The sequence below is a fragment of the Acipenser ruthenus genome, chromosome 13 (genome assembly GCF_902713425.1).
Source record: "Acipenser ruthenus chromosome 13, fAciRut3.2 maternal haplotype, whole genome shotgun sequence".
In the NCBI taxonomy this organism is placed as follows: domain Eukaryota; kingdom Metazoa; phylum Chordata; class Actinopteri; order Acipenseriformes; family Acipenseridae; genus Acipenser; species Acipenser ruthenus.
The window spans coordinates 7,987,424-8,014,056 of NC_081201.1; the positions used below are offsets into that span (position 1 = coordinate 7,987,424).

General features: G+C 38.6%; 1 protein-coding gene across 17 annotated transcripts in view; it reads left to right on the forward strand.

The window, feature by feature from the left end:
• LOC117418161 (RNA binding protein fox-1 homolog 1) overlaps positions 1-26,633 on the forward strand; it is a 790,080-nt gene that overhangs the window by 119,285 nt on the left and 644,162 nt on the right. For all 17 annotated transcript variants that reach the window (XR_009330819.1, XR_004546784.3, XM_059035607.1 and 14 more), the window contains exon 2: positions 2,582-2,614. Coding sequence is in view for 15 of the 17 variants with exons in the window: in XM_059035607.1 (XP_058891590.1) it covers positions 2,582-2,614 (33 nt within the window). In the remaining 2 variants the exon portion in view is untranslated. The remainder of the gene's footprint in view (positions 1-2,581; positions 2,615-26,633) is intronic.

A 26,633-nucleotide genomic window follows, 5' to 3' on the forward strand; every position in this document is an offset into this window, starting at 1 on the left:
GCCTCCAAGACAGTTTTGCCTCTTGAGCCTATAAGACAAAAATGCACACAAACTAATGACATCAAGAGGGGCCCGTTTTCTAAAATAATAACCCAGGACATCTGTAATCCCTGTGTGATGTCATTAGCCTGGGAGAACTTTTTCAATTCTGCCCCAAAGAGGCAAAACTGCATCATTCCAACTTAATGATCAAATTCACAAATTGAGACAAGATTACTGTCTGTATAAGTATGAACTAGCTGTTCATACTTATTATACTTTGTGAATGTAGCTTAATTGCAATGATATAGGCAGTGAGCTTTATTTTAATACAACAAAGTAGCATCTTTTAAGCACTGACATAAATAAATGCTTCATAACAATTCTTTGACGCCCATTATGGTATGATAACATCATTCATTTAGTCTAACCTTGTGCTACTAATCTGAAATAAACAGGGGGTCTGTAATGACTTCACAGCCGCTCACAGTTAGAACAGTAGCCCTTAAAAGGCGTTATAGCCCTTGAGCATTATAGCTTGCACTTCTTGCCATAATTATCCAGCTAGCTCAGCTACTCGACAGCCGTACACCACAGTTTCCGCATTATCTAACATTTAGTACAGTAGAGTTTTAAAAAAGAGCAAGAAATTATATGTTGACCAAAAATGCATGCATCTGCTGTTGCACTTCTAGCAGTTTCCTTTGTTTTTTATTACACTTCCCATGTGGGATTTACCTAATCAATTCCATGTCTAAATATATGGTCAGGCAAGCAAGCAGAAGTCCCACATGAACAATTTTCTTTAGGGCAGAGTTGCACACTTTTATTTATATTAAAATAAACAGACAAAAACATTCAAATCACCTTCAATTCTCTGGTTTAACTGACTAGGAGACTAGCCATTTCCTTATATACGGGCGTTCAGGATAAATTGGCAATCCATTAAAATACAAGGATGTAGCTCTAATACACAATATATACAATATTTACAGCTCCCATGCTACAGAAATAATTATCAGTGAGACAAAGAAAGAAAGAAAGAAAGAAAGAAAGAAAGAGAGAAAGAGACTATTGTCTGTTTTGTTAAGTATAAGATCCCTGTGAAATGCTTTAGACAGCAATCAATCAATCTCTACTCTAACGCATTACAACCACACCCAAAATGGTTTATCTGTTCACTCTGCAGCCTCTGCTCTTTCTTTCTTCCAATAAATACATTATATGTAATAATAAAACACAGGCTGGCATTGTGTGGTTTTAACAAATAGAGTAAACCTTATGTGAACCTGTTCTGTCGAAGGACCTTTGTTCAAGACTCATCTCATAAGCAGCGGAAAGCAGGTGAAATATTGAGAACAAATTGAATAAATACACTGTGGGGAGGGGTTAGTGCAAAAATGATTTGAATTTAAATTCAGATTCAGAAATGCTTCTGAAAGGGTTTAATTTCAGTTAATCCAGAGCCTGGTTGGTTACTATGGCTGTAATGCTTGTTGTTGTGTTTGTTGATAGAAAAACCTGTAGAAAATATACATACATAAAGTTTCACTGTATGCGTTGAGTATTCTGTAGTTAATCATATAGTCCCTCTTAAGCCCCTTTCACACTGACACTCCTACCTGGGTCTGTGAAACCACATATCTGGGTCAGACCCGGGTTAACCCGAGTCCCAGTGACCCACCTCAGGATGGGGGTTGACACACTTTGACCCGGGTTGAGTGAGACGAAATGCTTGATGGCCATTTGTGAGCCAATGCAATACCAAACAACCACGCCTGCGTGAAGGTTTCAATTCCACAAGGAACGTTTCTGTTTATTCTGTTTATTTCGGAGATACAGCATGAGCCAAATTGCAGCAGGGATGAAGAAACATTTGCTCAGATCAACATTTGGGCAGACGGTTCAATCCAGAGAAGCTTGGATGGACACATCTGTAATAAGCTGCTTCCGGGGCATTGAGTCACCAGAAGACATCCTGGGCACTCCAGTAGGGTTTCCAGTGACGCCTCTGCACTGTGACTATTTCTTTGTCTGTCTAAATATCTGTTCTCTGTCTTTAGGCAAAATAATGAGAAAACAACGTTTAAGTCATTCAATTAAACATCTAGGTTGCTTTTAAAACCGTTTTGTAAAATGATAAGTTTAAGATCCTATCACATTTGGTATAAATTGCATTCTTTTCTTTAAAACGTGTCACATCATTTGTGCTATCGTGGTTTTTATGCTGCTGGAGAAATGAATGAATGATGGTGTATTGTAACATCCGTGTTTTATGATGGGAGCTGACTTCCTGACCAAGTCTCCAATGTCAAATGGCTTTTAAGGGCAGCAGTGTGGCGTAGTGGTTAGGGCTCTGGACTCTTGACCGGAGGGTTGTGGGTTCAATCCCTGGTATGGGACACTGCTGTTGTACCCTTGAGCAAGGTACTTTACCTAAATTGCTCCAGTAAAAACCCAACTGTATAAATGGGTAATTGTATGTAAAAATAATGTGATATCTTGTAACAATTGTAAGTCGCCCTGGATAAGGGCATCTGCTAAGAAATAAATAATAATAATAATAATTACACTGTTCTAATGTTTGATTTCTCTTCCATAGGCACTGGTGAGTCTACCTGCAAGCAAGCACCAGGTAAGAAGTCTTTTCCCTGTATAACTGTGCAGTGTAACAGAGGAGTATCTCCCAGTACTGTTGAGTTAGTGGATTAGATCATACATCATTGGTGTTTTTTTGTCTTCAGAAATACTCTTTAGAAAGTTTTTTTCTCTGCTGTTACTATGCTTTATTTAATGACATATGATGCTATTATGGTGATTTATATTGTGGCACTGTTAACACGCTCCCTGGCTGAGACATTTAACTAGCATGCTGTCAGTTCAAGGTAATGCTTAGTAATCCATCAGGAATAATAATAAACTGTTCTTATGTGGTCTGAAGTAATGATATAGCTGCCCTGATTATTTGGCTTCACAATGTGAAACTTGACAGTATTAAAGAAACCCAGGGAAAGTTGCATAGCATATATTTATATGATTGATTTGTAAATCAAACTTAAAAAAAAACTATTACAGTGCTGCTTCATATCAAAATCTCCATGCATGATTGTTTGACAGAGGTGCATCCATGACAATTGTATACAATAGACACAAATTACAGTTACAATGGTAAGACACAGTAAGTTTACATAATGGAAATGGAAAGGTTTAAAACGCCATGGAAAAACATATCTTGCATGCAGGTGCAAGCAAGATTGGTAATTGTATCCACTCCAGGCTAGCAACCTCGCTTATGCAGCAGCTCTGTTGTCTATCGTCTGTCTGCAGCGTCTAAAGCAATTCCCTTCAAATCAAGGGCCCCCTTGGGATGGGGAGGCTATAGAAATGAAAGCTGTACAACATGATCATGTCTGTGTAGGTTGATGTATAAAAGTGACTGCAATAGAATGTCAGCCCCCATACAGCACATCTTTCTGTGGGCTGGATACACAATGTGGCAACTTCAGACCATTCAAGGGCTTTTAATGCTCATCTCTGTTGTGACCATTTCTAATAAAGTTACATATTTATTTTGCTGTGTGCACAAGGGATGACTGACTCGTTTTAAGTTAGTGTTAGTAGAGTGGAAATGGGGTTTATATCAGTTCTTAAAATATAGCATTTTTCAAAAAGGAAAAACTCACTCAAAAAATTTAACAAACTAGAAACAATCAGCTCAGACATGCTAGGGCTTGTATATAGTTTTTTTTTGGTTTTGTTTGTAAAACAATTGTAAAAAAGAAAACAAAAGTGCTAATGACATTTGGAGTAATAGCTTCTATCTCTTTTGAGTTATCATCTTAATATGTTCTTACTCAAGTTCCATTACAAGTATCATCTACAGTAGCTATGCTAATTTTCAAAACCGATGGGTAAATTAAAAAAAAACAAAAAACGTATGGGAATATTATTCATAAAACAAAATTGCCCATTATTTATTTTTCTGTTCTTAAATGCAGTCAATTGTTTTCCAAGAGGTTTAGCTACGCTCCACGGCTTTCTTTACCCCCATTTGTATGTCCCTCAGGTGTAGAGGCAATGTTTGCAGATCTATCAGCATGGCAAACAGTTTCAATGTATGCAAATTAGAAGAGTTTGTGCCGAAAGCTTTCTCCTCCATTTATCATGTGAACAAGTTAATTGGGTAATTCATCTCCCATATTGTGTATAAGAGTGCCGTGCTCCTCTTTTTGTTGCTATGGGTGAAATTGCCTTCAATAAGATTTCTAACCTACCCCGGGGAAAGCAGATGCTGCCACCAAATTGGTAATGTGTTCCCCTTGCATATATACACAGGGCAAATGCTGCAGTGCTCTAACTGTTAGAGTCTCTGTGTTAGTAATCTTCTTCCACAAGTTGTCAAACTATTCAAATTGAGTAAAATGTAAGTGTGTATGTTCAGTATACAGTTTAAAAGCTACATTGCATGATATTACTGAAAGGTAATCTTCACATTAGAGATTCAAATTAAATCAGGTTGAAGAATTGGCCCAGAACTTTGTTTTCAGCTGGAACTTTCATGCAAAGTAACAAAAAAAAAAAATGATACCATATATTCCAATGACTATGCTTACCAAATGATCTTCAACAGGCATTGGTAACATGTTTCTGTTTTGACAATGTAATACACTGCTATTATAATTGTATCCTATGGACTTTTTCAACACAGCAGAATAGTGGAATCCCATATAATACGCATTTGAGCTTTTACGGTTCAAATCTGTTAAATGGCAGTCTACAGTCTTACCTTTATACAGTACATTTCAGTGGGTTATTTCTTAAAATGAGTCTGCCAATTTAGTGTTGCATTAAAGTTGAAGGACCCAAATGGCCAATTTAAAAATGTGGCAGGCGTTCCAGTGTCAAGCAATCTCTTTATGTTGTAAAGGTCTGTTCTCTGCATTGGCCAGCAAAGTGAATTAGAAATATGGTGAGCTAAATGGCAATTAAGCACCACGGTATTGCTCTCGAATAATGCCACAATCATTGCAGCTTGTTCCTAAGTATTCCTAAGGGATAATTAATGCCATCACAGTGCCATTGTCTACACTTGTAGTACAACATGATTGACAGAGGTTGAAATTCATTAAGGAGTATATCATAGCAGTAATGTACTGTAACTTTGCTGTTTCAATATATCTACACTGTACCACTTGTTATACTTGGATGCTGGGGTTTCTATTCAAAGTGCTCGTGATGTGACATGAGTTCAGAACCAGCGGGGCGTAAGTGGCATTTCATAATTTTACAGGACAAAAAAAAATGAAGTTTTTGATTAATTGTGTTTATTTGCCATTTATTAGTGCATGCACAGTACCAATATTATCTTCAACGAAATGAAAGGGTTTACAACATTTTTTATTTTTTTACTTTAGAAACTATGAACAGCACCAGACATTTTGCTTAAAAGTCAGGTATGCCATATTAGCACAAATTGGAATTCATACCCATAGATAAAGCAGAGTTAGAATCAGAGGCTTGCAGGTAGTGAAAAACACAGGTGCTAATTTTAGAGGATCCACGACCCCCTTCTGCTTCATGCCACATAAAACAGCAAACATCTTTACTTTCTACTTCGTAAACTGTTAGGTTACAAGTGCTAAGCTTGCGAGAATAATACAAACTGTTTACATTACTGCAGGGAGTGGTGACAAACTACATCAGATCAAAAGTGACAACCTTCAATGATGGATTTTGTTGTGTGTTTTCTTTATCTCTTTCTTTATGTTGTCTGGCTTGAGATTGTCTTAGCTGATGGGCAACAAATTCATCTTTGTGATTAGATTTTTCACTATCTGAGAGGTACCATTCACAAAATGTGCAAGCATCAAGGCATATGGAATGACAGGTAGAATTAGGTGTTGAACACTTCTGCATGCATGTTCCTTTTCTGGTGTGATCTATAGTTTTATACAGTTTATATTTGCTGCAGGACATCCTCCTAAGACAAATAGAAACTGTATACCACAAACAATAATTAAATATTCTGTTTATACCACAAGTTTATTTTTAAAATATATAGCAATGACATTTGTAATTTTGTTTTAAAATATTAAATCAATTAATTCAGGGGTTATTTTACCTGGCAGATGGTTACTTTCATTTTCAACAGATTTTGTTTTGACATGGATTCATTTCGAACCTTGTTTATGGCCTCTTCATAATCGTCTTTTTAAATAGAACCTGGAAGCTCTGTTGTTTCCTACCGTTATGGGAGTTAATGAAGGGGGCTTAGGATGTTTGGGTGAGTCAGACACAGGCAGATCGGTAACTGTCATTTCTTGACTAAACTCGTTCTCAAGGAAATCAGGGTCCAAATTGAAACAATAGTAGAAATCAGAAATTATTTCACATGTTTTAAAAGTTGTATAAAACACATATTAGTGACAATTTTGTTTCAACTACCAAAGTGCAGCTCCGTCCTGAATGTCAGCGTAATTTATGTTATTCCACTTATGTTATCCCACATTTGTGGTATATATATACTGTTTATATATATATATATATATATATATATATATATATATATATATATATATATATATATATATATATATAATGTGTGTGTGTGTGTGTGTCATTGTTTACAGCAAAGTTCACCAACTGGGTTTACTCAGTGCTCTCCAGTGTCCTGCCTTTTAATTTTTTTCATTCTGCCATTCTGTAGACATTGCAGTATATTAGTGTATGCAGCCTTTGTTTTTCTATGGAGAGCTAATCCCATTGTAGGGCAATTGCTTTTACAATATTGCACAGTGACCTTCTGCTAATACATGTGTAGACCCATTTCATTTATAGCATTGCTGTTTCAGCACCCCGTCATTGCCATTGGCTCAGTTTTTTCTAACAAGTAGCTTTTACTACTGTACTGTTATTGCTTTTGGTTTACACATGGTAATTGCCAAAACCTCATGGAATGCATATTAGTAGATATATGTAAGTGGGTGGCATTTTGATATAAACTTTTGTATTACATGTAGCTTATATGCAACCATGTCAAAAATACCACATTATTCTACAGTATATATATATATATATATATATATATATATATATATATATATATATATATATATATATTGCACATCTCATATATAATTTGCAGCCTGTGTATTTAAAAAAAATATATTATATATATATATATATATATATATATATATATATACACACACACACACACGTAAGTAAATGCAAAGATACGTAGAATACTCCAATAATTATGGTACCTTGATATACAATACATTATATATTACAATACAACTAATAAAAAAAACATTGACATTAAGCTGTATCAATTACACAAGTTATTGTGTTTAGTGAATTGCCATGTATTTGTATCATTGTGCTTGCTGTGTATCGATTGAACTACACCTTTAGAATCATACATAACATTACATAACAGAAATGGAGAACATAAAATAGGTGTTCACTATGTATGAAAGGTGGTCTACAGGATTATTTTCTTATCTTTTGCCTCAAGCCAATATGAAAATTGATTCCATGGCCTTGCTTATCCCATCAGCTAGTATGCAGGTTTGAATGAAAAGCCTAGGGCTAGGCCACAGACATGTCCTTTTACAGTATCCAGACATATATATGACTCTATATTGTTCTATACTCATGAAGCAAATTATAGCTCCAGCGAGTGCGCTAACCCCTCCATAACTCACGTTAACCTAAAACCAACCAATCACGGGAGAGGACATGTGCTCCTGCTGTGAATTATGGGTGTTGGCAGCTATGCCCTTTTTCATTTATCTCCAGAACAGTCTCTGTCAAACAATGAGGTTAGGACAAATAAAGAAAGGTTGCTTGGTCTGTGAAAATAACAGAAAGGACTGGTCTACAAGGGTCTTGTTTTGTTTGTCGATGGAATTTACAGTATATGATATACATTTTGTAAACATTTAATGAGCTATTTCAAAACAGGCACTAAAAACAACTATAGCTAGTGTTATAAAACTGTAGTAGCATTTGTGTTATTTTAAAGGCCCATAACTGCTACATTCACACAGATTTACTATTAGCCAGTGATTATTTATTTATTTATTATCCATTTTTGATTATGTGTACCCGTTTATCCTATTCAATTTAAAATGCCCAATTCAAATTGTCGCCTCACCGTTATAACCAACAGGCAACCTTTGTCAAACCCATACTCCTTTTCACCCGCTGAACATAAGGAACTATTGTTACCAAGCTACTGAGCCCTTGATCAGTCCTGGTCCCTGGAGTGAGATGAGACCAAGTAGCGGCACTCTATAGCAGCACAGAGTATTCCTGTATTTAAACATATGTTTGCATTGCTCACCATGAACTCGAAACTATTAGCAAAAATGGGAATGTAATATTCAGTGTTTTACAGAACAGCAGGTGACTAGAACAGTAAAAGGTTAAGGTTGTCTTATTTCAAAGACGTGCTGTGTAATGCACTTCTGGTGACTGTGGATCTAAATATATCAAGAGCATGACCTAAATTGAACCCTAACCATTCATTTCCAGGGAGGCCATATCTGCTTCATTACCCCACTCTGTGCTAATTTAATGAGATTGTACTTGTAAAACATGCACTGGAGCCCCAGCTTTAAAATGATACCCCTAAGAAAGAAAGAAAGAAAGAAAGAAAGAAAAAACTTTCATCCAATGTAAGCCCGATTTCAGGGGAGTGCAATGGTGCAGCCAGGGATAATCCAGCCTTGCCTGTGACTGGAGGAGAGGACCAGAAGACAGAGCTAACATGATGAATAATGATGTGAGAGAGGATTAGGAGATGCTCAGCATCGGTAAGCCTCTGGCTTTTTCAGAGAAAAGGGAGGGAGGGGAAGAGAGCAATCCGTGCTGATAAGGGAGAATGTACCACTGAAGCCTAAATAAAGCTGTATCGGGGCAGCCATCGCAAAGCAATATGGGGAGAGGCAGCAATTGCTGTGATATCAGCTAACTGATAGCTCTAATGTTGCCTGGCTCAGGGGTAATGAGGCTGCTTATCTCTCCACAATGGCCATTCCATTTAGAGTCAAGTTTTGTGGCCTCTCAGCAGCCTATAAATAAATGATAATAAAAAAAAAAAAAACAAAGAGAGGAGTAAGGCTGTTTTGTGTTTGTTTGATTTGCTCTCCCTGTGGTCACAGAAAGTCTGTATGTACGTGACAGGGACAGTAGTTACACTGCATACCTCAATGGCGTTTTGAGCCAGCAACAACATCAGCTGTGTGCCAACTTTCCTCCGGAGCTCTGAAGCATCAAGCGTGGCACTCCTTTGAGAATGCAGGTAAGCCTCCCAATTGGTCCATTTCTTACACTGGCCAGCACTACTCCTGTCTTAATAATGCCCCATAACACACTCTACTGCCTGCCTGCCTGCCTGCCTGCCTGCCTTGGTCCTCTTGATTCCTCTCTGCTGTTGAGCTATGGCTTCCATAGTAGTCCAAGTTTACAATAGTGTCTTCGAAAGCATAGGACTAAGTTACCTAAAACAAATGTTTTCTAAAGGGAACTGTCTTGGAGAACATGTGTTTCATCTGTTTGACCCTAAGTTACCTCATGGGTAAATGTATTTTATGGATTTCAAGGTCAATAGCTATTAATTTTCATCTTTATCATTTTTCAGGATATTGCCAGAAACTAAACTGTAATAAGAACACGATCTTAATGTACTGTGCCCAATCACAGGTTTGAACAGCTATAAAAAGACACAAGGTTTACTGTTATTTTTATAGAACAGTATAAAAACAGATGAATTTGAAACCTCTTTAATTGGTAGTAGGTGGTGAGGGAATTTAAGTCCTGACCTTGGAGGTGCACTCAGTCAAAGTAATTTTTCCCACTATTTAGGCATTGTTTTAATTAATTCCACTGTGTAACACAATTTTTGTTCCTGGGTAGTAAGTGTTATTTCCTAATTGCTTATGCCTCAAAAGTATAGAAAATGGCTATTATTCCCCACAAACTTTGCTTTTGTGACCAGGACAGTGATATTTTGAAATTTACCTATTTCCAATGAGAAAACGGGCAGATTTGTGTCTTTTCGTTCACATAAAGTCAGAAAAAAACAACATATGAATCCAAATTAACATGTATTTATAGTAAAGTAATACAAAAATGACTACAAAAGATTTAGAAGTGAGTCGTTTTTCGAGATTTACGATTATACTGTAAATCACTTTCACGAATCAGCCCCCAAATGTAGTCTCCCATCATGTTCTCGTTATACTGTCCTTGGTAGCGGCGTTCAAAGTCCAGTATATCCTGGTGGAAGTGCTCGCCTTGCTCCTCCAAGTACGCTCCCATGTTCTCCTTGAATTTATCAAGATGAGCATCAAGGATATGGACTTTGAGGGACATCCTACAGCCCATTGTGCCGTAGTTCTTCACCAGAGTCTCAACCAGCTCCACATAGTTTTCGGCCTTGTGATTGCCCAGGAAGCCCCGAACCACTGCGACAAAGCTGTTCCAAGCCGCTTTTTCCTTACTAGTGAGCTTCTTGGGGAATTCATTGCACTCCAGGATCTTCTTTATCTGTGGTCCGACGAAGACACTGGCTTTGACCTTTGCCTCAGACAGCTTAGGGAAGAAGTCTTTAAAGTACTTGAAGGCTGCCGACTCCTTATCTAGAGCTCTGACAAATTGTTTCATAAGGCCCAATTTGATGTGCAGTGGTGGCATCAGCACCTTCCGGGAGTCCACCAGTGGCTCCCACTTGACGTTGTTCCTCCCCACAGAGAACTCGGTCCGCTGTGGCCAGTCCCGCCTGTGGTAGTGCGCCTTGGTGTCCCTGCTGTCCCAAAGGCAAAGATAGCAGGGAAACTTGGTAAAACCGCCTTGGAGACCCATCAGGAATGCCACCATTTTGAAGTCTCCTATGACCTCCCAGCCGTACTCATCATACTTCAAGGCGTCCAGCAAGGTCTTGATGCTGTTGTAATCCTCTTTGAGGTGCACCGAGTGAGCCAGGGGAAGAGACGGGTACTTGTTACCATTATGGAGCAGCACGGCTTTGAGGCTACTGGATGAGCTGTCAATGAAGAGGCGCCACTCATTCTGGTTACAGGCGATTCCGATTGCCTCGAACAGACTGGTCACATTGTGGCAGAAGCAGAGCCCATCTTGACGGGTGAAGAAGCTGGAAAAAGGTTGGTGACGCTTCCTCTGATCTGCGACTTGCACACTTTCATCCAACAAGTTCCACTGCTTGAGCCTAGACGTCAAAAGCTCGCCATTGGACTTGGTGAGACCAAGATCTCTAACCAAGTCGTTGAGGTCTTTTTAGTTGGGGTAGTATGGGTTTCTCTCCTCAGCTCCACCTCTGAAATTGTCATCTGGATCTACAACGTCTTCCTCACTCTCTGACTTGCTGCTCTCTTCTAAAGACGGCTGCTCTCTCTCCGGAGGAGTGGGTACGGGGAGCTCATGGCAGAGTGGCACCGGGGCGATGGATGAAGGAAGGTCCGGATACGTGATAGCAGGTGCATTCTTGCCAGTCCGACGTTTGGAAGGGTCCACCATGCAGAAGTAGCAGTTGCTTGAGTGGTCAGTGGGTGCCCGCCAAATTCTTGGGATAGCGAACTTCATGGCTCTCTTTTCCTCTCTGTACCATCCTACAAAAATACATTTATTTCACCCATGACTAATGTGTAAGAGATTCTCGCAACATTTTTCATATATGATGTATTTTTTCAATAACATTGAAAATTGTAAAAACTTTTACAATTTTAAAAATTTTAACCAATTTTATAACATAAAATTCCGAGCAACAATTGTCCATCTTACCTTCCAGAGTTTTTTTTTGCAGTGCTCGCAGGTGAAATGAGGTGCCCAGGGTTTGTCTTGATCCCCGACAGGCATGCCGAAATATGCCTTGTAGGCCTCACACATCTTAGCAGATGCTTCCACTGAGTACTTTTTCGCTCTTGTCTTGATAAATTGGCCGCAGACATAGCAAAATGCGTCTGCCGGATGCTTGCAGCCTCTTGATGCCATCTCAGAAAAATGCAGATATGTATCCACTTAGGCAGCTGGAACTAAACTGAACTGGTGGGCTTAAGGCCCCTGTATTTATACTACTATTTATATTACTGGAAAGTTCTAGAAAGTTCTAGAAGTTACTCCAAGTTTACTCAGCACTGAATCTATCTGGAATGTTCTGTAAAATAGGTAAATTTCAAAATATCACTGTCCTGGTCACAAAAGCAAAGTTTGTGGGGAATAATAGCCATTTTCTATACTTTTGAGGCATAAGCAATTAGGAAATAACACTTACTACCCAGGAACCAAAAAAAAAATAATAATAATTGTTACACGGTGTTCTCATTTGTAATGCTTTCATTGCCTGTTAGTGTTTGTCACATTCTTGCAAATATTGAGTCTTCTGTGATTTCCATTACACGAGAGTAGATGTTAAAACTTCATGCTGATTTGAACTCGGCTCTCGCCAAGATAAGCACCAACTAAGACTTAGCTTTACAGTAAACTAATGTGATCCATCTGTGTCTCCATCCATTCATTGCGCTTCCTTCCATATGATGATGTAGATATCCTTCTGTCTGGTATTGATGGCTGAAGTGTAATGCAGGCTCCAGGGATCAGCTTATTGCCTCCCTAGCGCATCAGCACACACAACGGCTGCGATGCTGGCTCTGGGGATCAACCACAGTGCGGTCTCCCCAGCGCATCAGCATGACAACCGTCTGGATTGAGCTAAGTACGGTACATCTCTGGGGTCTTCAAGTGGGCACCTTCCATCCTCGGTGTTTCGTCGACTAGCCCACTACACCTCAAGAGGGCTCGACGGTGATTCTGGCATCCCAGCATCACCCCCCTCCGTCCCCCACTCAACTCAGCCCAGCTTACTTACCCGTACATAGGCGTTTCGTTCTTTCTATTGTGCTTGAGATCCCCAGCCAGAATCTTTCCGTCTCAACCACAGCCAGTTGCTGCTCCTCTCTGCTGCTTCAGATAAGTTCTTCACTGTGAGACGCAACTCTTGGCCACTGAATCCGACGTCTCTGAGAAACCGGGTTGTAGAGTGTGCCACAAATTCTCGACAACCCACCTCCACTGGGTAAACCCGGACTCTCCATCCTCGCTGTTCCGCTTCAGTGGCTAGTTGAGCATACCGCAGTTTCTTACTCTCATACGCCTCATCTACAGCATCCTCCCATGGCACTGTTAACTCTACCAGGTGAACAAGGCGTGCTGAACCAGACCACAAGACAACATCTGGTCGAAGGTTAGTGGTGGCAATCTCAGGTGGAAAAATAAGCCGTTGACCAACATCTGCCAGCATTTTCCAGTCTCTAGCAGCTTTCAGTTGTCCTGGGCGAGGATTGGTTTTAACACCTTTTCTTGGTGGTTGCTCGACTGGGCGGAGGAATGTTGTCTTTTGTGTGTAATGTTTTGATGGAACAGGTGGCAACTTATTGGTCATCTTACACTTGTCTTCCAATGCTAAGGCCAAACATCGCAGCACCTGGTCATGGCGCCAAGTAAACCGTTCTTGGCTAAGAGCCACCTTAGATCCTGTCAAAATGTGCCTTAATGTTGCAGGTGATGAACACAAAGGACATGAGGGATCCTCTCCTACCCAGAGGTTTAGGTTCTGTGGTGATGGGAGAACATCATATGTTGACCTGATGAGGAAACTGATCCTGCTCTGGTCCATTGACCACAGGTCTTGCCAGCCAATCTTGCGTTGTTCCACACTCTCCCATCTCATCCATTCTCCCTGCTTGGCCTGGGAAATGGCCTGTATACACCTCATCCTCCCCAAGGCTAAGTAATCTTAATTAAAATGTACCCCAGATAATTCCAAAACTAAATAGATCATATTTATTTAGTGCAGCTGCATTGGAATTCGAGGCCCCACAAAAAATCAAGAAAGCAAATTAACAACTTGGATGTAACCAGTGCTGACGGCTTACAGCTCCCAGATAGGGCTCTAGCCCAGATAATTTATCAATAACTACAGATTAATTGATATGCTCCATGAATTCAAGCATCAAGAGAAAGTGTAGCTTTTAATCGTGTTTCTAAATCTCTTCAAGCTCTGGTGTGTCCGTTTCTTCCTAATCACTTCTAATCCGTATAACGTACCTCAAGATAAAAATAAAAGCTTCTGCTTCTATGCAAAATCCTGGTTTCAAGGTTATTCAGGGGTATGTTGTCTTCTTTATTTATCAGTAACTGTGAACGATAAACAAAACAGCATTCAGTCCACAATTAGGCATGTTTTTGAACACCTTTCTTTTTTTTCAAGAGTAAAGGAAATATTTTGTGTACTGGGGTGAACTATGCATCAACAACTGCTGCTGAAGGACAGAGCACAAGGAGGTTAAGTGTTTTGATCAGGGTCACACACAGTGAGTCAAAGTTTGGCAAACATTCCAAGTGCATTAGTTAAAGCATCTGTCAGGCTCAATAAATGTAAGTTGTGATTACATCAATTGCTTTGACTTTAAATGTCATAAATGACTCACATTGTCTTCAGTACTTCAGATAATTGATTACAAAACAGCTGGTAAAACCCAATTACAGGAATGAATGTCTTTTACAATAAACCATTGTGATATGTATTAAGATGTGGATCATAATGTACCAACAATTACATTTATATGGCACTTATAGTCCAAAGGATGTCTAAACACTTTAACGATAATGGAAGTTATTTAAAAAAAAATGTGAGTAAATTATTATTATGATTTTTATTATGTTGTATTGTGTAACTAATTCGGCACAAAATGCAATGTGCCTTTTTAGTTTCAGAACAGAGATATACCTGAGTCACGCTCCATAAATAATGCTGATCATCAAGTATTGAAAATGTAATAGTGAACAAAGTGAATGGTTTTAATGTGTGTTGATTGTGAATTATTTTAGACTGTGTGAATAGCTTACAAATGTCTAAGATGCTACAGTACATGCTGAGTAACACAGACTGCTGTGAATGTACATTAACATTTGACATGTTGAGTGCTATTGCCATAATATATAGGCATGCAAATCTACACAAGTAATAGTCATTAACTTGTGGCCTGCAGGAGAGGTGAAAGCATCTCCCACTCCTCATAAATAATATAAACAAGCACCAGTTAAAACTAAACCCATGAAGGAAAAAGGCCAGAACATTGCAGGTCATGATCAGTTTTGCAAAATTTTCTTTTTTCGTGTTCAAGGTCAGTCCTCATTTGTTACCTACCAGTTTTATACTGTTGGCTAAAATTGAGATCAAGATCAAGTGATATCTCCCCTCTATACAAAGGGGCATTCTGCAGCACTTTAAATAATGTATTATAGTCAACCCTCAACCTCCTTCCACATGTAACCCAACTTGTGAAAGGCAATATAGATTTATTTTCTCTTGACAAAGGATCCTGTCCTTTACTCCACCTGCAGGCAATACACAGTCTAATAGAATCTGAATTAGTGTAATTGGTCACAGGTCGTGATGAAAAACTGCTGGTGTCCCATCGTTTCCCAGAACCTCACAAAGTCCTCTCTGTGCTCGCACCCGTCGTCTCATTAGTATGCGCAGCTCAAAGCGTGCTTTCACAGAGTAATTGGATCATTGAAATGGCTGCAAACCCCGGTGTATCTACAAAGTCTGAGAGGTGATTAGATACTGCCTGTTCTTCCTGACGGGCCTTCAAAATTCTCCCTGCTGTGAAAAACTAATTGTCTGCAGGGGGAATTTATTAAATAAGAAATCCTTAAGCCAATTTACCTTTTTTTAAATATAAGCAGAGGAATCGACACTATTTCTCTTGGCTTTGATATATGCACTTAGTGGCTCTTTTATTTCATTTGCTTTTATTATCTGTTGCATTCAATAAACATTTCAATTTGTCTTTGTAGCTTATTGGGCTCGCAGAGGTGTAGAGAAGTTTGGATCATTGGATATTAAATATATATATATATATATACATATATATAAATATATATATTTTGCCAGACGAGTTCCCACCAAATAATAAAGTCAGGTAGGAATGTGCAATGTTAGTTGCTGATTTAAACTTTGTATGAAATTTTCACGCTGACTATATGTTGGTAAGTCTTTAAGTATTAATTTATTTGAGGGTTTATTTTAAGTTATACAGAACTTCAGTAGCAATATAACCTAACCTCAGCACGTAGCAATGTTTTTAAGCTTTCTCTTACTCATTTTCTATAAACGTTTTCCCTGTTTTTTTTTTACTTTTATATATCCCACCATATTAGGATAAAAAAAAATGTACAAAAAGAAAAATGTTCACTATTTTGTAGCTGGCGTTATACATAATTGGTGTGTATTTTTAGTTTGTCAAAGTCTATCTTTCTAAATTTCCAACTGTCCTCTGGTCCCAGTCTCTGTGCTTGGCTTGAAATGGTGACTAGGGTTGGACTTTTAGGATTTTAAACACTTTAATTGAGTTTTCATAATATCTTCTATACATCTCCAAGGGTGCACTGTCTTTTGTTTGTAGTGCAGGGACCAACATTTACACCTTGGCTTTCCAGTGTTATTTAACTATTTTCTGAAAAGGTTTACCAACAGATAACAGAGACCTAGGGCCCTTATTTAAGAAACCAACAACAATCTAGATATTTTTAAATTCTGTTTATATGGATATTTACTTGTTCAGTTATCAAATTTTAGTTTTCATTTTATGGTGATGAAAATTCCCCAAGCAGAGATATAACTGCCCAGTTGGTTTTAGTGCATTGTGCTCATATTCAGTGCTCTAGATTATTTTAAGTTGCATCCTCATTTTTGGCTTTCTTTAAGGTTGAGCAGATCACTGTGCTTGTACCTCGTGCTCTCAGTTCTAGTTGTTTGCAGCAGTGAGTTATGTTTGGTTTGCAACACGGCATAAGCCACAGATGTTATAGTTTTGATTGCTGCCAGATAACTCTACAACTGTGACAAATGACAACATAAGAATGTCATCCCCCTTCATTCTATCTACAACTTCGTCCTGAAATCAATTTTGTTTTTCCGAACACCATTTTCAAACAAGTTGTCTGAATCGTGTTCAATTTTTAACAGAAGGAACGAGACAGCCCCCGACTGTTGGAGGCAATTTAAACATAATAGATATCTCAATTGCAAAAGATGGACCAGAGCTCTCTGAAGTGGCCAGCGATAGCACTTGAAAATGGCACATTATTTTACCTGCATGCTGTAGCTTATGTGTTAGCATAAATAAAAAAAAAGGATAGCGAAGCAATAGGGCTTTTATATCACTCACTCATTTACAGCCTAGTCACAGTTGCCCTTATGGAGTTTTTCATTTCTTCATGTTTTACTCATTGAAAGGAAGCTTTTTGTTTCGAGCGGAAGAAACACAGTAACACATCTTCCCCCTCCTCTGATCTCTCTATCTCCATTCCTCTCGAATCTACCACGCTCTCTCCCTCTTCCTCAGCCAAGATCCTCGGAGTAACCATGGACCCCTGCCTCTCCTACTCCCAGCACATCTCCACTCTAGCACGCACCTGCTGATTCTTCCTGAGCAACATACAAAGAATCCAACCCTTCCACATCAACTACTCTATGCAACTCCTCATCCAGGCCCTGGTACTCTCCCACCTAGACTACTGCAACTCCCTCCTGCGTCCCTGCGTCCGCTCCAGCTCATCCAACTCCACTGCTCGCCTGGTGTTCTCTCTGCCTTGCTTCTCCCATGCTACTCCACTGCTCTGCTCACTCCACTGGCTCCTGATCACCGCTCGCATCCAGTTCAAGACTCTTATACTCGCCTACCGATGCCTTGACCAGACTGCACCCAGCATCTCTCTCTACACCCCTGACCCGACCTCTCCTCTCCGCCTGCACGAGAAGACTGGCTGTACCTCCTCTATGCTCCCCTGCCTCCAGAGCTCACTCCTTCTCCACTCTCACCCCGCAGTGGTGGAACGACCTTTCTATGGCTGTCAGGACTGTGCCTCCTCAAGACACACCTCTTCAGACAACTCCTGTAAAACTCAACTCTTCCCTTCTGTAGTATTTTGTATTTCACTTGCACTCGTATCTAACCCTAATGTAACTATCAACACTGTTACCTGCTCTTGAACTGACCCTATATCATATTGTACTGTGTTATTAGGAATTAAGTAATTGTATTTTGTATTTTGCTCTTAATTGTACTGTAATTCTTGATATGTATTTTTTGTATACAACTGTAAGTCGCCCTGGGTAAGGGCGTCTGCTAAGAAATAAATAATAATAATAATAATAATAATAATAATAATAATAATAATAATAATAATTAAAAATGCCAAGGATGTGGCCATGGAGAGCGTCCAGCTTTTGCTTCAAGGTCAAGTCTGTGCAGTCTCGGAACGCATTTTTTTTAGATGCCGTTCACACCTCCTTTCTTTTACAATGTGGAAAAAGGACACAACGTGCAAAACATAGATTTGGTTGGTTTTAAAATTTGGTTGGTTTTAAAAAGTCATAATATTTGACTGCTTGAAGGTTAGATTTTAGTGGACAAATTATCCACATTGTGGACACCTCTCCCTAAAGTTACTGCATAGCAACTATGAAATTCCACACTGCCTACTCAGAAGGAAGGCAGAGGTTGAGTCAGGCTCTCACCTCCTGTCATTTGCAGCCTCAGAGCCGAAACTCTCACAATCCCTCCACGTTCTTCTTGGGGTTTAAAGGATTAGACAGGCACTTCAGCAGAAACTGAGAACATTTGAGCAGATTTTTACATTTAGATGAAGGTTACGTTCTCTCTGTTGCCTCGACTGTAGTGACGCAGATAGAGTTGATCCCTGGGGGATTAGGACATTCTCAGGGAGGAGTGGCCTGTAAGATGTGGCCCTTGAACTTGGTTTTCTTTCATTCTTTTTGATTTTGAATGCTTGTGGCTATGATATACTATCAAAGACAGTACTGACATTGCTTTAACCTCTTGTTGGAAGATTACAACTCCCTCACAAGACCCACCTGGAGCCCACGTGACCACAAAGAGGCAGTGTCTTTTTAAAATAAATGTTAACAATGTATTCATGACTTCACGGTAGAATAGATTTTAAATAATGAACCCTTCCATCAAAGGTATTGGAAATGTTAATCTCAATGAGTTTCTGACGGAAGAAAGAAATACTCTACCCTACCCTCCCCTACAGAAAGGTCAGATGAGCGCAACCTCTGAATCATTTGTAAATAGCACCCATGGCATCCCTTCACAGTCTCAAGAGACTTTCTGGGGAACAGACTTTGCTGCAGATTTCCAGCACCTGCTTCCCAGAAGGAGATAGTGGCAGTAATTATTGAGAAATGGTCAAATATCCCTCCATAATAATTTAAACACCTTGCAAACTCATCACGCCCAATCAGTACCACTCAATTCCCATGGTAGGCCTACAAAACCATTGACAGTGTTATGTAAATGTAAGACAATAAGCAGGACAAAATCATTTTAAATGATTTTTGTAGGAATAATACTAACTGTTACATATATTATTTAATCATGTCACTTCTCTTTTCTTCAACTTATTTCTGGATATTTCTGTTTACCTCCCCCCTCTCCTTCTTTCTTTTTCTGTTTATAAGCCTGCAGGGGAACACAGGCTGACAGATTGCCACTTGTGTTCTCTCCCTTTGTGTCTCCCTGTCCTCCGCCATCCCTGCCATTATACGGTTGTTATTCCTGACCTGGCTGTCAGGTTTAGGCACGTTCCTTCTGCTGTCTATTTTGTTTGTCTTTTGTCGCACAGGTTGCCTAGGGGGAGGGGGAGGGGTGATGAGATGCAAGCCATGTCTTCTAGGTCAGAGGCCCATCCTGTTTCTCTCTGAGAGGTTGGATTACTAACCACATGATAATGCACTTTATGTACCAGGTTCCAGTAAGGTCACATTGTCAAGACACGCAAGTCATCTTGCCCTATTTTTTTGTTTGTTAACACTCCCTGGCCTGGATGATTAGCTATGCAAAGAGACCTTTTGGGACTATTACCCCATATATTTTTCCATGGCACTCTGTGTAATTCCCTTGCACAGAGAAAACTGAATAGGTTATGGGATTTGGGGTTTTCTTTTCTTGTACATTCTTTCATATTATTAATTGAATCAACACAAGTGTGAACATGAAACACAATGTTTTCAGTAAGTAGGCTGTGTGGTCCAGTGGTTAAAGAAAACGGCTTGTAACCAAGAGGTCCCTGGTTCAAATCTCACCTCAGCCACTGACTCATTGTGTGACCCTGAGCAAATCACTTAACCTCCTTGTGCTCTGTCTTTGGGGTGAGACGTAATTGTAAGTGACTCTGCAGCTGATGCATAGTTCACACACCTTAGTCTCTGTAAGTTGCCTTGGATAAAGGCATCTGCTAAATAAACAAATAATAATAATAAAGTAGGAGCTGAAGACCCTCTGAAGTGGGCATTATGGCCAGATAATTAACTTTTTGAGTTCAGTATATGCCTTTGGCTGTGTGTCTGAACACTTCCCGCTGTGGTCAATTATCTGACTGTAATGCCTGCTTTGTTAAGTCTTATTGCCCAATTAAACATTTCTGCTCATTAAATAAAAAAAGACAGTCACAGAAATTCTAACTAATAGCCTTGGGTTCAGTGGATAATGTGGTTGTATTTCACATTCTCTATACTGTCTGTGTTCCTAGTCTAGTGCATTTCAGTTTGGTGTTTGTTACCATATGGGAAATACCATGCATTTAAATTGTCCCTGCCATTGTCTTTCCATTATTTAAAATAATCATACATTAGGGTTAGTTCTACACATATCAAAATGGGGGTGATCGGATTACACAATTCATTATCACAATTTAAAATACAACAAAATGCACTTTTCTTAGCAAGTAATGACCCAGGCCTGAATTGAATAATTATTTATGGCGGCGCTATCCTGTAGCTAAACTTTATAATAGCTATAGAGGTGCCATCATTTTAATTTAATCGCAGCCCCAGCACTCAATTGATTTATCTGTAGGGATATCATCACCTGACTTATTATAATCTATAAACACATGTCTAGTAAATTGTATTTCCAACTGAGAGAAGAGTTTGGTGAGTGAACCTGTGTTGTTTCAGTGTTTCGTCTTTAAAAGTTCAGTGAAGGCTCTGCCCAGCCTGAACAGTAGGGAAGGTGAATGCCCTGTGTGCCTATTTATTTTTTACTTTGTTCCTGTGTTTTGTTTTGTTTGTTTATTAAAGTGCACATTTGCACTTTGTACTGCAGTTTCCAGGCTTCTGAGTCTCTGTCTCGCTGCTATTCTGTCACAGGGACAAAAATAAGATTTGACTGTACTTGTGGGGACACTGCGACATGCTACCTAAAAAGAGGGCTGTCCTGGGAAAATCTGGACGGTTGGTATAGTAACATTACTACTATGTCTACTACTAAATAGTAATATTATAATAATATTAACTTTTGAATATTTATCTATTGTAAGTCACCTTGGATAAAGGTGTCAGCTAAATTAATGAATTAACACAAATGTCTTCTCAATTCATGAAAATTAGTACTCTCTTACAATTAATGTAATTATGGATCTTAAGCCATATATTTCCTCTTAGATACTTTTAAAATATTTTTATACGTTTCTGAAAGGTTAATGAACCATGGCAAAATATCTCATTTGTAGGTGTAAAACCTAATCTGTAAAACAAAAACAGAATATGGATAAATCGCGCTATTTTTTATTTATTTGCTTTCATGAACTACAAAGTGACAAGATGGCTTGAAAGATTTTTGTTTACCTGCATTTGATAGTACCTTTAGTGAATATAAACAAACTGAAAAGCCAACAAGGTCTGCTATCTGATGGTGTAGAGTGCATAGAATACTAAGGAAGAATGCAGTAAACAGTTACCAAGAAAGTAGATTTCAATGTAAAACTGAATCTGAGGGAGGGACTGTGGCTTTTTGTCTGCATTGGCTCATCTGCAGAATGACAGTAGTTTCTGTCTTGGTATGATGACGATTGATTGGGAGGAATTGAAGAGAGTTGATCCTCAACAGCAAATTGCAGCAGGTAGGAACCAGGTACACACAGAAACAGCTCAGTGTGTTTTGACGGACTTGCAGAAAAGAACTTGATTATGGGATTTCTCAAACCCAAAATTAGAAAATAATGGGACTGAAAAAATGTAAGTCTTGATCAAGAGAATAATTCTTAATCACAGCTCAGCTCTAATACTGATTGTGGCTTTTAGAGAGAGCTGTTTAAATTTGTGAAAGCTTACTGGGACTGATTGACAAATCCTCAGTTCTATGCATGACTGGTGAACCATCATCGTAGTTGTACTTTATAATACAGTGCTAATTTTGAGAAGAAATTTGTGTTTATTATTATTATTATTATTATTATTATTATTATTATTATTATTATTATTATTATTATTATTATTATTATTAATTTAAAGTTGATAACTTTAAATAGTAGTAGTGTATCAAAATAAGTTTTGTGCCGGGATAAATACATATGGGTGACATAGAGGGTCACCCCCTCTGTGAGAATCAACTTTGAAATAAGTGGCCCAAAGCGATTTAACCCTTAAAATACCTGTTACTTATTCAATTCGCGTTATTAGCCAACTTACAATCTGTGCCATGTTTGCCCACTGTTTTTGTATGAAAATCTGTTTTGGACTAGGATAAATACATATAGGGGAGGTAGAGGAGTTCCCTGCTGTAAGAATACATTTTGGACTAAGTGGCCCAAAGCGATTTAAGCCTTGAAATACCCCAGTTATTCAATTTTTGTTACATTTGCGGGATGCGAATAAGAAGCTGGCAGACTAAGAAGCCAACTTCAGCATCGTAGTGAAAGAGGGCTCAGGGTGAGAAGGCCACAGAACCCTCTCCTGACACTGCCAATGTTGTAGAAGAGACTCTACCAGCGTGGTTTTCTTCTTCTTTGAGCGGCTTAAAAACACAATGAAATACTTGTTTTGATAAAATAGACAGTTTACTTACATCATTTCGATCAGAGCTGCAGGGACTCAGCACCAGTTATCACCCTGGAGGGGAGGAATCTTTTGAAGAGTTCGCCGTGCGACTGGAGATAACGGATCTCAAAGATAAGCTGGATGATCGCTTATTATTGGGGTTCCAGGGTGGAGCGAAGGATCAGCAAAATATTGCTGGGTGGCTTGGGCTCCTTGAGAATGAGTCACCAATTGGATTTCAAAAGGCTTACAGAGAACCTAAGGAGCAGGCTGAAGGGAAAGGAGCCAGCAACAGTAATTACTGCTAAACTACTTTGCGTTCATGAAAAGATCAGGATTATACAACCTGCTCGCTCAAAAAGAGATCAGTACCAAGAAAGCCAAGATTATGATCTTTCTCCTGCTCTGCAGCATACGACCAGCTCAAGAGAAGATTAAGATCCCAAGGTGTAACTGATAGATATTAACACTACCTAGCATTCCTTCACATCCCCAGAAGATGCTACAGAAAACCTGTTTCCTGGTTCCTAAACATGGTATTTATGTAAAATGATAATGTTCAAATACTTGAACAAAAGTTATTGTATTTCTTGCTCTTATTGTATTACTTGTATTGTAACGCTTGAAATGTTTTTGCTTACGATTGTAAGTCGCCCTGGATAAGGGCGTCTGCTAAGAAATAAATAATAATAATAATAATAATAGAAACTGCATTGTCTGAAACCATGGATTAGTACAATTATCTTGCAGTGTGATATGCTGAATGCAACATTTGTTGTAAACAAATGCTGGTGTAAACTTTTTATGAGGATCAGTCCTCCATGACTATTTATGTCCATGGTCAATGTCGGTCTTATCGGTTTTTATTTTTGTATTTTTTTGTATTTATCTCATTCTACTTTAAATATGTATATTTAACCATGGTTGGAAAATATATTTTCATTTTTTTAATTTGTAGTTTAGTATAACGTGGGTATATTCTTTGTCTTATGATATCGTTTGATATGTTTATTCCAAGTTAAAATGTAACATGTTGTCATACAGTATGATTATTTTTAGATTAGACTCATACGTACACCACTACACTATACGGCTCTGATTTTGAAAAAAAAAAAACGTATTTTGAACATATAAATTCAATATATTACTTTTTGTGTAGTACCACCAAAACAATCCTAATCCTTCATTTAACTTTACTGTTAATTTGAACTACTCTTATGAAGATTAACAGCCGTGCGCTGATTATATACAGTGATGCTTGTGTATGTTGCAGTAAACTGCTTTGAAACAAAACTGATAAATTAAATCTAATTAACCCCCTACCACTTTAATTTTGGGTAAAATTAACTTTAAGTAAAATTAGCAATCAGTTATCATTATGAGAAATTACATGTGACCAGTTTGAAACACCCAAGTCCTCGAAGTCCACGGACCGAGGACACCCGAAGCCACACCCCGAGGCCAAGGTCAAGGACAAGACCTGAAAAATGACCTTGGACCGGCCTCAAGGCCAAGGACAGATCTCGAGGACCCAAGACTGGTAGAAGAATTTCATGAAAGCGGGGGGGCGGGGTGCAACATTACAGGAGAAACAAACTAAATTAACCAAACCCTTTTGTGCAGAAGATATACCTCTGCATACCCTTGATAATTAAAAACATAAAGGGAGGACGGTTTACAGTTTTGGAGAAGCATGAAACCCGGATTTGCAGATTCTTGCAGTAGGTGCCCTGTGGTGCTTAACACTACCTGTCAACAGTGTAGATGCAGAACGATCCTTCTGATCGTTAACAACGTGCTCAGGGATGGCAGACATTGCATGAACATGAACTTTTAATGTACATCTTGTAATACAAAAACCACAGCTGAGTTTAAAAAGACATTAACGAAAAGGATATTGTTGTAAACGTCTCAATTAAAAACCACAACATTTATTACATTTCAGTGTCATGATTATTTTTTACATCGGACAAGGAATACATGTTCAAATAAAAGGTAAGTATATTCCTGTTCTGGTTGTTTCAAAAAGGTAACAAAAAAATATATATTTATTTACTATCTATTTTTAGCTGTGACTGTAACGTGATTTTTCTATATTTTTACCGTGACAAAATCATATCTTAATCTATGAGTAATGGTAATTTTTATCATTCAATGTCAAAGATATACAAAATCTTGCTAAGCGTTAGAAAAAACGAAATCTCCTTAAGAAAAAAAACCCCTCAAATAGGCATTCTTACAAGAAACACACTTGACATATCAAGTTGAAGAGAGATTGGGTTGGGCAGGTGTACTTCGCCTCTCATAATTGTAAATCTTGAGGGGTAGCTGTACATATTCACAAGAACCTCCCTTTTCATCTTACAGGGGAGGTGAAGGATTTGGCAGGTAGATATACACTTTAGCAGGCAGCAAAGTTAATCTTTTGAAAGTTAATTCTCCTGAAACAGACTCATCAGATTTATTTTTTTCTAATGTTTTTCATATCCCTTGCTGAGAAAGCTACGCAGTATAATAGCTGTCAAAGATGAGAATTGTGTCCTCAACCCCTGTGTAGATACATTTCCCTCTGCTGACCCCTTTGGTTTCTTAAGGTCAGCTCTAAAGATGTCTGAGGTAATGGCAGACTTGGGGTTGTTGGATATTTGGTGCAGTTCTTACCCTTGGGCTGTGACTTCTCTTTTTACACAAGATATACTCTTGAATTTTTTTTTGTATTAGCACCACTTGACCTCACTTAAAAAATGTCTGTCCCCCATTTCTTTTGTGAAGCAAATATATCTTTAATGCATAGGGAAGAACCCTCATCTCTGCATCTCCTGTCGTCCAGTATCACTCTTTAATTCAGATTTTTTAATTCTTGCAAAGGTCCATGCAAAGCGTCTTTAAACAGTGCTTCCTCTGCTGATTCATCATGATGAAATGAGAGGCGGCTTTTAAATGCCTGCAAACCCTTTTCAAATACCTGCAATGCTCTTATCAATTGATGCTGAGAAAGCTATTTATAGGATGCACTGTGACTTCTTATGAGCTGTATTGCAAAGCTTCTGTATTCCGGAACAATTTAATACATTCATTAAGGCTTTGTACAAAAACCCATTGGCATCTCTCTCCATAGTGTTTTTTATTCTGACTTTTTATTCTTTTGGATTGAAGAGAGGGACCAGGCACCTTTGTTTTGCATTAGCCATTGAGCCTATGGCAACAGCAAGTACTGCAGATAAATCTGTTTTGAGCTTTTGGTATCAGGAAAGGAGCAAAAAATGTCTTTGTACATGGATGATGTGCTGCTGTACAACACTGACCCTTAAGCAAACCTTCCAAGTGCTCTTAAAATATTGGCCAACTCTCTGGCTACAAAATTAGTCAGATAAATCAGAAGCTATGGCTCTGTTTCAGAAAATATCTGGTTCAATTAGGAGCTTGTTTCCCTTTAAATGAACTGATTTAGGATTTAAATATGTAGGTATACATAAAGCCCCTGCAGTTACCCAGTTATTCCAAGCCAATTTAAGGATGATGTTTCTAAGTAGGAATCCCTTCTTATCTCCTTTTTGAGAAGGATACATTCCATTAAAATGAACAGTCTTACGGCTTACTTATCTTCCTAGTCACATTTTAGTCTCTATTGTTGCTGACCAACAATGTAAAGAAGCCTGGGCTTCAATATAATATACTTCAACCAGCACAGTTAGGGCCTCTTGTTGCATGGATTATT